At 43.4% G+C, this 12,120-nt stretch overlaps 1 protein-coding gene across 1 annotated transcript in view; it reads left to right on the top strand.

Annotated features, from left to right (window-relative positions):
• Positions 1 to 2,263: 2,263 nt before the first annotated feature.
• The window catches only part of LOC126175240 (juvenile hormone esterase-like), a 170,181-nt gene continuing 160,324 nt past the window's right edge, over positions 2,264 to 12,120 (top strand). The window contains exon 1 of the mRNA XM_049921879.1: positions 2,264 to 2,480. Coding sequence (XP_049777836.1) covers positions 2,271 to 2,480 — 210 coding nt within the window. The 5' untranslated portion in view covers positions 2,264 to 2,270. The remainder of the gene's footprint in view (positions 2,481 to 12,120) is intronic.

The raw sequence follows: 12,120 nt of genomic DNA on the forward strand, positions 1-12,120 counted from the left end.
ATGTCTATACTCTCTGTAGTTGGTATGCTTTCAGTATTTCAGTATGTCATTAGGCTGCACTTTCTTCCAGTTTTCCATTCTGCAGTGGATTTTCTTTGTTAAGGTAGCAACGTGGTCTACACCCAGATCTCGGATTTCACCCACAGTGTTTTCTATTACTCTAAAAAAGTAGTCATAAAAATCAATAGACTGAAAGCACTGAAAGTGGAGGCCGGCTTTTCCCTCTGCTCGTTCAATTGATTGCAAGCTACTATGCACACAGTGTCTTCGAATTAAACCTCCTAAGAGGTTTCAGTGACAGTACTAGGGGTGATCAATGAGTAATGCTACATACTTTTTTTCTGGGCCAATTTCAGTTGAAAAAAAACTGCAGAGTCTGTTGTGGGACATCGAAGACTATTCCCGTTTCAGTACCATTAATTTCATGAAGTTCCGACTGGTGGCGGCGCTATACGTAACCTTCAAAATAGCCTTTACAACGGAGATGGGTACCAAGCAGAGTGTTATCATTGAGTTTCTTCTGACGGAAAACCAGAGCATCACAGGTATTCATAGGCGCTTGCAGAGTGTTTACGGATACCAGGCAGTCAAAAAAAGCACGTTGAGTGGCTGAGTGAGGCTTCTGTCATCATCGCTACAAGGTCGCGATAACCTATCTGATCTCCCGCGTACCGGCCGGCCGCACACAGCTGACTCCTGCGATGTTGAAGCCTACGGGCACTCTCATTCAGGGTGAACGAAGGATCACAATGAAACTCCTCGGTGCTCAACTGTAAGTTTTTGTTGGTACTGCTGACGCACTCGTCCACCAGTTTGGAAAGTCATAGGTGTGCGCCGGCGGGGTTCGCAGCCGCCTAACAGAAGACCATAAAGTGCAACCAAGGAGCATCGTGACAGTTTTGTCGCATATCGTCACAGGCTAATCACGTCGAACCCAAAACGAAACAGCAATCCATGGTGTGGTGATACACCACCTCTCCTCCGAAGAAAAAGCTCAAAGCCGTACTTTTAGCTGGTAAAGTCATGGCAACGGTCTTATGAGACTCTGACGAGGTTATTCTGTTTTATGTCTTCCCTCATGGTGCAGCGATCAGCTGGGTGCAATGACCAACTCTGAAGTGTAATGTTCTACCCTCAGGAGACCAAAGAAACGACTTCAGCATGTTCGCCCCCACAGAAATGCAAATGAACTTCTCCTTCTCTATTACAATGCAAGGGCTCACAAGTCTGTACATCCGAATGGAGCTCACAAAACTTCACTGGATTGTTCTTCCTCAACCACCCTACAGCCTGGATCTCGCGCCTTTCGACTTCTGTTTGGCCGAATAAAAGATGGACTCCGCGGGAAGCAGTACGTGGGTGATGGGAGCTTATTGGCGCATCAAGACGCAGGCAACGACTTAGACCACTCTGTTGGGCATGAAGGTCCTCGCAATAAGATGGTGTAAGGCCGTCGTATTGAACGAAGATTATGTTGAAAAATAGTGGTTTGTAACTAAAAGAGTGGAGAATAATATGATGCATTGGCTATAACCAACTTGCCCCCGGAAAAAAAAGTGTTGCATTACTTATTGAACGTCCCTCTTGTTTAAGATCATGGTGATCGATTTAGCAATTTGTTCCAGCCATATTTTCACATTCTGGTTACTCCAATTTCATTGTATTCTCGCGTATTTCAACTTCCACCAGAACATGACCTCGAATGCAGGAGCTAAATAGAGTGATCCAAATCTTAATGTGGCCAACGGCCTTGCCGCAGTGGTAACACCGGTTCCTGACAGAATACCGAAGTTAAGCGTTGTCGTGCTGGACTAGCTAGCACTTGGATGGGTGACCATCCGGTCTGTCGAGCGCTGTTGGCAAGCGGGGCGCAGTCAGCTCTTGTGAGGCAAACTGAGGAGCTCCTTGACTGAGAAGTAGTGGCTCCGGTCTCTTAAACCGACATACGGTCGAGAGAGCGGTATGCTGACCACATGCTCCTCCATATCACATCCAGTGACACCTGTGGGCTGAGGGTGACACGGTGTTCGGTCGGTACAGTTGGACCTTCATGGCCTGTTCGGGCCAAGTTTAGTTTTTTAATCTTAATGCGGCGGATGGTGTAGACAGAGATACAACACTGGGTCAAAGACTCCTGTGGCTAACGCTCCCCTAGCGGGCGCGACCGTGACATTGACCCTCGTCCACACTGCTCCTTCCCCCTCCACAACCATATCTGACGAATGACGCCTGAAGCCTGTGGGAGGCTGCCGCAGCTCAATGTCTCCGCGATGGCCGCGCCGGCAAGTCGCTGCAGTACTTTGCTCCTGTTGTTGCTGGCTACAGCGGTGGCCGCGGCTGGTGGTGACGTAACAGTCGTCGCTACGACGCGCTACGGCAGGGTGCGCGGACGCCTGCAGGCGACCCGAAGCGGTCGTTCATTACTAGCGTTCTACAATCTGCCGTACGCCAAGCCGCCCGTCGGACCGCTCCGATTCAAAGTAGGTCACTTTGACTCAGGGCTCTGAGTTACATACTTGCTACTTCTTTAAGCTGTGGGGCATCAGTTGTTACCTCTGTACAGTACAAAAACAATTCATTTCGTGCAAATACTATCAATGAGCCTATCAACTGAACTACTCGCATGTACTGTAATCCTCCGAATATAAGCCGAACCCGAATATCAGCCACGACCTTCAACGCGGAGGAAGAGAAACTTTGTGGGAAATTTACAGTGAAGTGACGAAGTCATAAGATACCTCCTAATACCGTGTCGGAATTCATTTTGCCCGACATAGTGCAGCAACTCGACGTTCAACGGACTCAACAAATCGTTGGAAGTCCCATGCAGAATTACTAATCTCTATACCCGTCCATATTTGCGTAAATGTTGCTGTCGCAGGATTTTGCGCACAAGCTGACCTCTCGATTATGTTCCATAAATTTCAGATGGATTCGTGTCGGGAAATCTGTGTGGCTAAGTCATTCTCCCGAATTATCCAGAATATTCTTCAAATCAATCGTAAACAGTTGTGGTCCGGTGACATGGCGCATTGTCATCGATAAAAATTCCATCGTTGTTTGGGAACATGAAGTCCATGAATGGCTGCAAATGGTCTCCAAGTAGCCGAACATAACCATTTTCAGTAAATGTTCGGCTCAATTTTAGAGGTCGATGGCTGTAGCTTTGATTGTGGATTTGAAGTCGCGTGCACGATATCCCCCCCGCCCATCAGCACACGATTAATAGAGTGCGTTGTGCTCCTTGCTCAGCCCCCATCCAAGTCAAATCAAGGTTATTAAAAAGAGGCGAAGGAACACACAGACTAAACTTTGCAGTTATGTTTACAAACACACTACAGATGTCAAATACGTGTAGCGATACCAGCGCTCCAATCGGTTGCATTTCACATTGTGATGAACGGAAGACAAACGTCTTTTATGATCAAATCTACGGCGAGGTCCTAGATGTGATTATATTTCTTTGACGAAAAGCGATATATGACAAAGTTCCTTATTACAATATGAAATACCTTTGACAGAAATATTTGACATATCAACTTTGACAAGAAATATGTTAGTGTAATATAACAAACTGCGCCAGAGACTTGTCTTATACAGGCGTCACCGACCGCAGCGCAGTATTCTGCCTGTTTACATACCTCTGTATTTGAATACGCATGCCTATACCAGTTTCTTTGGCACTTCAGTGTAAATGAAACGTAAACAATCGAAATCCCTTACATTGTCACCCGATGTGTGCTCTTCAGTCCAAAGACTGGTTTGATGCAGCTCTCCATGCTAACCTATCGCGTGCAAGCCTCTTCGTCTCCGAATACAACAATACTGCAGCCTACATCCACTTCAGCCTGCTTACTATATTCGCCCCTGGTCTCCGTCTACATTGGTTACCCGCCATGCTTCCCTCCATTACCAAAATGACAATTCCTTGGTGCGACAGGATGTGTCGTATTAAACTATCTCTTTTTCTAGTCAAGTTGTGCCACAAATTTCTTTTTCGCCGTATTCCTTTCTCGACCTCTTCGTTAGTTGTTCGATTTACCCATTTAATTTCCAACATTTTTCAATAGTACCACATTTCAAAAGATTCTATTTTCTTCTTATATGAACTCCTTATAGTCCATGTTTCACATCCGTACACGGCTACTCGCCAGACAAAAACCTACAGAAAACCAATTTATATAAGATGTCAACTAATTCCTCTGTTTTAGAAATCCTTTTCTTGCCACATCCTGTCTATATTTTCTGTCCTCTCTATCTCTGCCATCATTATTTAGATAGATACCCTGATAGCAGAAGTCTAGTGGCTAGCGTTGCTGCCTCTGGATCACGGGGACCCGGGTTCGATTCCCGGCCGGGTTGGGGATTTTATCTGCCCGGGGATGGGTGTTCGTGTTGTTCTCGTCATTTCATGATCACCATGGACTGTGTATAAACAAATTGGACTGTGGAAAAATTGGGACTTTGTAAGGGCCCCGATGACCGCGCAGTTGAGCGCCCCACAAACCAATCATCATCATCTGATAGCAGAATTCTTCTATTACTTTTAGTATCTCTTGTCCTAATCCAACTCCTTCGACATCGCCAGATTTAATTCGACTGTTACCGTTGTTTTGCTTTTGTTCAAAAATGGCTCTGAGCACTATGGGACTTAACAGCTATGGTCATCAGTCCCCTAGAACTTAGAAGTACTTAAGCCTAACTAACCTAAGGACATCACACAACACCCAGTCATCACGAGGCAGAGAACCCCGCCGGGAATCTGCTTTTGTTGACGTTTATCTATTAACCTCTTTTCAATACACTATCCACTTGCTTCATCTGCTCATCCAATTGCTTTTCTGCCTCTGACAGTATAACAATGTCACGACGAACCTCAAAGTTTTCATTTCCTCTGTTTGCACTTTAATTACCTTTCTAAATTTACCTTTGCTCAGAGTAGAGACTGAACACCCCTGCTTCGCTCCCTTCTCAAGTCCTGCCTTACTTTCATGTCCTTCGATACTTATAATTGCAGTCTGTTTTCCGTAAAAGTTGTAAAGAACTTTTCGGTTCCTGTGTTTTACTCCTGCTCCCTTCAGATTTTCAAAGTGTGTTTTCCGGTCAACATTATCAAAAGCTTTCTCTAAATCTGTATATCTTGTAAATGTAGGTTTGCTGTTCTCTAATGTATATTCTAATCATAATATAAGTCTTAGGGTCAATAATTCCTCGAGTAATCTTACATTTCTCCGGAACCCAAACTAATCTTCCCCGAGGGCATCTTCTATCAGTTCTCCGTTCTTCCGTAAATGATACGCATCATTATTTAGCAACAATGATTTATCAAACTGATAGTTCGGTAATATTCACATATATTAGGACATTCCTTCCTCAGAATTGGAATTATTACATTCTTCTTGTAGTCTGACATTATTTCGCCTGTTTCATGATGTTCCGGGAGGAATGGTCAACATTGAAGGATATGACAGGAACGATCACTAGAAACAAAAGAGTCTAGTAAACATGGTCTCTAAAATGCACGTTTCTAAAACTACGAACAGTTCTTGATCTTCGATACTGTGAAATAAATCTCTTCTATTGCAAGCTGTGCCGTCTCCTTTGTTTTAGGTGCATGGAAATTAACACCGTTCTTTATTTCTTAGGTGAGCATATCTCCGGTATCAGATAAGAACAGCACAAAAATGGGCCTGGCTTCTATTATTTAACTCTTTAATGGAATCTGCCACGGTAAGGTGAAGTTCATTAGCATGCGTGTATTCGCTGTGAAAAACGAGTAAATAATTTTACGGGAGAAGCTGTATCGGAATCAAAATTAGTTTTTAAATTTTGTGTTAATAGTTTTATGTCTTTCAAATTAAAGCGCACTATCATAACTGTGAACACTTTAGTTTCCTACAAGTTAAATTCCGTAAAACCCAGTATGTATAATGAAAGTTACCGACTAGGTAGTAAACATAGCCAGAAATATTAACTGTTGCTCGCAGAAGCAGTTGACTTTGCTCATACACCAAACTCCTTTTCCTGTGACTATTATCCCAATACTATTGTTTTTAATAAATCAAGGTAGAAATTAAATTTTCCTTTAAAACAGTTATTTTTTGCTCTTGTCACAATACACGAACATAACAAAGAGAGAGTTGAAGCATAGCAATCGACGAACAGAACAGCAGATGGACCAAAACAAGAAAAAAATCTCCAGTAATCATGCACTACAACATGTGAGCAATTTTTCATCTTCGCTTGTGCGAAATACATCTCTTCTGGTGAACAAGTGCTCATAACTCTTAAAGCAAGCATTTTAGAGTCCACGTTTACTAGACAATTTTTTCTTGCTTAGTTTCATATTACTTCCTCCCAAAATAGGGATTGCAAAAGGCACTTCACCTCACTAATTTGAAACACTTTATCCATACCGAAGAGCTACGCTCCATCGGGAGAAAAATATATCTCACCTCGTTAACAACGATTTCGAACTATGGAACGTCACACGAATCATTGCGCTGCACATTTTCATTGCCGAACATTTGGGAAAATATTCGAAACAATACGGTATGTCGCAAGCTAGAATCTAAATCTAGATCGTGGGCTCCAGTGGACACAGTTGTGGTAGACGAGCGAGGGTCGATTGGATGCCGTGCGGGCCCGTAGAACTGATGTACTGTTGGGTCCCTACTCAACAATATACACTAATGGGAATGCAGGCTTTCTCGCTAAATTTCGATGATGAAGTCTTCTCACGTTATTAGTTCTGCGGCAACGTTTCGACAAGTTTCCTAATCTGACTCTTCAAGCTTTCCCAGCGGATATGTTGTAAATAGTCTTCACGGGTTTTCCGCCGGATCACGTTGTACAAATTCCACAATATTTCCTCGGAGTAACTGTCCGACATCTTCAGGTGGTTCAACCTTGCTGATGGCTACGTACGACTACTCGTCATCTTCAAGAGAAGACTTCATCATCAATATATTCTAATTTTTTAACCTATTATTTTACTTACACATATGTGAAGTTAGGTCCAATAAAATTTTATTTCAAGAATTAAAGTATTAGTAGACTTGCAACAAATATTCGGGTATTATCCGGTATTCGGCCCATTCGGCTACTTTTATCCCATTCGGCAGAATACAGTATGTCTGTGTCCTATTCGGCCGAATACGGAATATTTCAGTAAGATGTTTTGTTATAGTCAGATACATGGTAAAATGAAAATGTTGATTTATTTTATAATAATAATAATTTTTTCTTGAAATCATTGAAATAGTTATGGGTACGTAACCAATTTCCGTATTATAAAAATTAACAAAAAACTAAGCACCAAATAAAATAAATTTATGTAATCTACGGGTACTCCACGGTCACAGTAAATGTCTACGCACGTGAATTCTCGTAATTAAAATTTAGAAGTGGGGTGCAGAATGAAAAAAAAATTCTGCGTTTGTTGGCAGTAGTTTACTCTTTCTTCTCGTAGACATTCACAGCTTCAGAGAAAAGACGCTCTGAATAAGCACTATTTCCTGGCGGCAACAAATATTTTGCTGCAAGGTTTACCGAACACGGAAATGTATCATTTCTTGTTTGCCGCCACGGGTATGGATTATCATGGCGTGATATCTTCCTAATAAAGATCTATTCCAGTTGCAACTGTTTTTTTTCCTTTTGATGTACCAGTATAAGCTGTGTTTTTTTCTGCAACCACCTCTTCGAAGCAATCCGTAAAAGATAAGTAAATAGTCTGCATTGGCCTCTGTTCTTCGGCTCCCATTTTCTCGACCCGAATAGGGGACGAATTCGCGCTATCGTCCCTGCATGTTCCACAATTCATCTTTAAGATATCGATGAAACCATACTGTCGTACTTTTTCTCTCTGCAGTTGCCTGTTGAAAATATTCATTTTAAAGCATGGGTCTAATAAAACGGTAGCCTCCAAATAATTTTTATTTGTGAGGGTCTTCAAATTGTACTTGCAAACCTTCCCTCACCTGGCTTCATTTGGGTGTTAGCTCTAATGTGCTCGTTTTATCGCAATATCGCATTAATATAACAACATACGGAATAATTTCAGAAACGCAAGCATATCCGAAACTTGTAATTTTTGTTATTGCCTCAAGTGGTTGTAATAATTTCAAAAGTTGCTCTAAAAGTTCACATTGTGCAGAAGTCAGATTGTCGATATCACACTGCATGAGATAAGAGTGAAATGGCTCGTTTTTATTCCATTAGACTTGCAAGCATATAATAGGTGGAATTCCTCCGCGTACTGAAATCTTGCACCGATTCATGTTGAGAGAGATCCATATCTTTTTGAATAGAACGCAGTTTTTCCTGTGCAGTGCCAGAATGATTAAAATGAGTCAAGATCCTCCTACTTATTGCTATCGTTTGAGTCACATTTGACTGAGTCTTCAGACAATCGTTAACAATTAATTGAAGAGTATGAATGAAACAACGCACGGAGGCCAATTCTGCATTACTAACAGCTTTTACTACGTTTCGTCCATTATCATGAATAATGACATGAATTTTAGCCAGCTAGATATCCCATGAACTTGCAGTCATAGAAATATAATCAGTCTTTGAAAGTAATCTTGTAATTGTCTCACCCACCTTACGATATATTTCTGGAATTAGTTATTCTGAAAAATAAGAGCGGCTAGGCATTTTATACTGCGCTAAAACGCTATTAATCAGTCTTCTAAATCCAGCTATTTCTACTATATTTACTGTCTCATCGTCAAATGCTATTTTTTCGGCAGTTGTTAAGAGATGGTATTTTTAAGCCTTGGGAACATTAATGCCACGTGGTTTATGTATTTCGGCACACTCTTCAAGGCTCAGTTGCTTTCAGAAATCAAACGTTTCCTTACACCTGTATCTCGATCCGCAACTTCTTGCACCTTAGGAAGCGTTGGCTGCAACTTATGATATTCGTCGTTGTATTTATTTTGCAAATGATTTATCATTCCTCATGTGGTCGCCTCCTTTACAACGCCACCATGAGAAACCCAGAATCGATTATTATTAGTTAGGCCTTACACAGTTTCACGATAAACTGTGCCTACGTATTGACGATGTGTTATCAAACTAAACTTGTCAACAAACACGCAACAGGGTAACTATTGAATGCGCGGGACGGCGGGACGTAAGAGGGAGATAAGTACGTTTGAACAAACGAACGAGAAACAGACAGTTCGATGCTAGTTTTCTCGCCACGGGCTGGCCGAATACTTTTGCCTAAAAATCGCCTAGAAAGCCCGCAGAATATTCAACATGTGGCCGAAAACACTGGTCGTTGCAAGTCTGCTAATAGTGGCTTAAATGGATTGGCGTAAGTTTTTTTATCTGGACGCTACTTTAGCAACTTGTGTGCCACTAACCGGCTCCAGTAACCTTACTTGGGAATTCGGCCCTACAGTTTAACGTGGAATTCGAACCACGTGTAGTTCTGGTAGAATCTTATCACGGAGAAGTGAAATTTATGTTAAACGAAGACTGAAATATTCTGTAGGTCGGCCGGGATTCGATTCCGAGACTTTTCCATTATCGGACACGCACTTTAGCTTCAGATCATCAGGTTCGGCATTGAATCACTGATGTGCTAGACGTCTTGATTTTTGAATCAATATCTGACCAACATAATCAACAACAGGCTAGACATTAAAACAACCCATCCCAGTTACTCTTATCAGCTTCATCCACATTACAGTTTCCGTGTGGTAGACTACGCATGTAATAAGACATGTTCTGAGGCATCAAGGGATCACAAATTTAGCATTGGAGGGCAGCGTGGAGGGTAAAAATCGTAGAGGGAGACCAAGAGATGATTACACTAAGCAGATTCAGAAGGATGTAGGTTGCAATAAGTACTGGGAGATGAAAAAGCTTGCACAGGATAGGGTAGCATGGAGAGCTGCATCAAACCAGTCTCAGGACTGAAGACCACAACAACAACAGACTACGCATCACAAACTTGAAATAAAATTCTTGAACCGTTACCTATTCAGACCGTATATGCACCTTAACTAACCAAGCGACGAGGGTACTCTTAGTCTTGTTTTCACTAAGTGAGAAAAATAAGCTAACCGCATTCCAGATTTCTACCACGTCTCGAATTAACGGCAACCAGAATTTGGCAGTTGCCTGCCGCTGTAAGCGCTGACTTTAGCAAACTGTTTCAAAATTCATCCGACAGTCACAGTAATGTGTCCGACCCTCCAGGGTAGCCGAGAGCACTAACGCGCTGCTTCCTGGATTCGGGTAGGCGCGCCAGCCCCGGATCGAATCCGCCCGGCGGATTAACGACGACGGCCAGTGAGCGGCCAGCCTGAATGTGGTTTTTAGGCGGTTTTCCACATCCTACTAGGTGAATACCGGGCTGGTCCCCACGTCCCCCCTCAGTTACACGACTCGCAGATGTTTGAAACACATTTACACTATTTGATGATTTACACTAGACGCAGACAGCTGGGGTACATTACTTCTATCCTGCGGGGGGAATGGGGTGGCAGCAGGACAGGTAGCCAGCCACCTCTTAAATTTAACCATGCCAACTCCGTACTTAACCCTGAGGACCCTGCTCACTGCAGGATAAAGGCAGTAGCAAAGAAAGCCACAGTAATGTGTCCACCTTTTAAAAGCCTGGATAACCATCTTTTAGCCGGCCGTTGTGGCCGAGCGCTTCTAGGCGCTTTTGTCCAGAACCTTGCTTCTGCTACGGTCGCAGGTTCGAACCCTGCCTCGGGCATGGATTATGTGATGTTCTTAGGTTATTTAGGTTTAAGTAGTTCTAAGTCTAGGGGACTGATGACCTCAAATGTTAAGTCTCATAGTGCTCAGAGCCATTTGAACCATTTTTTTGCAGTGCAAACCGCTGCGAGACCTGGGGGAAGAGAGAGTCAGTGTGATTCTGGAAGGTTCTGACAGGACGATGTCGAGCCATGCCGAATTCACTGCCGAGGCCAGCTGCGCTAGGTTTCTCGGTTGAGGATGCGTGGCGCGAACAACTTGATCTAGGTGTTTCCATTGATTCTCGACTCGGATTAAGTCCCGGGAGTTTGGTGGAGTTAGCTTAACTTATGCCGGTGTTCTTCGAACCACGGAAGTACACTGCGAGCTGTGTGACACGTTGCATTTTCCTACTTGTCGATGCCATCATGCCGAGGAAAATCAAACGGCATGTAGGGGTGGATATGGTCCCCAAGGATAGACGCATACTTTTGATGATGCACTGTGCCTTGCACACAGGGAATGCCACGAAAACACTCACCAAACCATAATTGTTGCAGGGTGTTCGCTTTCAGATGTTACATGCCGCACACGCCAACAGCCATCTACTCGATGGGGCATAAAACGTGATGTATATGGTAAGGACACCTGTCGCCACTCAATAGGCTTCCTGTTGCGCCATAGGCGTGATTCCAGCCTTCATCGCGATGAACAGCAGTTGGGATGAGTGCATTATCCAGGAGCCTGTTACGGTGGCCCAGAAGCAAGAACGTTCGCTGAACGGTCGTTGAGGAGAGACTATTGTTAGCCCCTTGGTTCACCTGGATGGTCAGATGCTTAGTAGTTGCGCGTCTATTCGCCCGTACACATCTCGGCAGCTGCTGTTCATTGTTCATCCCTGGCATCTATGGCCCGTGATGCACCACAGTCGCCACGGCGCCGGTTTTGCATAGCGCCATTTTGCCATGCATGGTATATTTTAACCACGGCGGCACGCAACCAATATACAAACTCAGCCGTTTCGGAAATTCTTCAACGCTTGTCCCGAAAGCGTGCCCTCCTGGACGCCAGATAAATCGCTCCTTTCCCGCATTACGACAACGACTTCACAGTTTTGTGCGTCCCTCCGACACCAAAAGCACAACACATTACCGTGCTTAATGCGATACAGAAAGCTCGTTGGCGTTGAAAACAGCTTCCAGTCGCCTCGGAATGGATACATTCTTGTACTGTTTTCAAAGGAATTTCATACAACACATCCTGAAAAATAGTGGCAAGTGCAGGTATCGAAGATGGAGGAGGACAGCGATCACGTGCACTTCTCTACAAAGTAAAACACAAAGGCTCAATAATATTAAGATCTGGTGTCTATAGTGCTCAGTGCAGAAGCGATTG

This window comes from Schistocerca cancellata, chromosome 3, assembly GCF_023864275.1.
Source record: "Schistocerca cancellata isolate TAMUIC-IGC-003103 chromosome 3, iqSchCanc2.1, whole genome shotgun sequence".
NCBI lineage: Eukaryota > Metazoa > Arthropoda > Insecta > Orthoptera > Acrididae > Schistocerca > Schistocerca cancellata.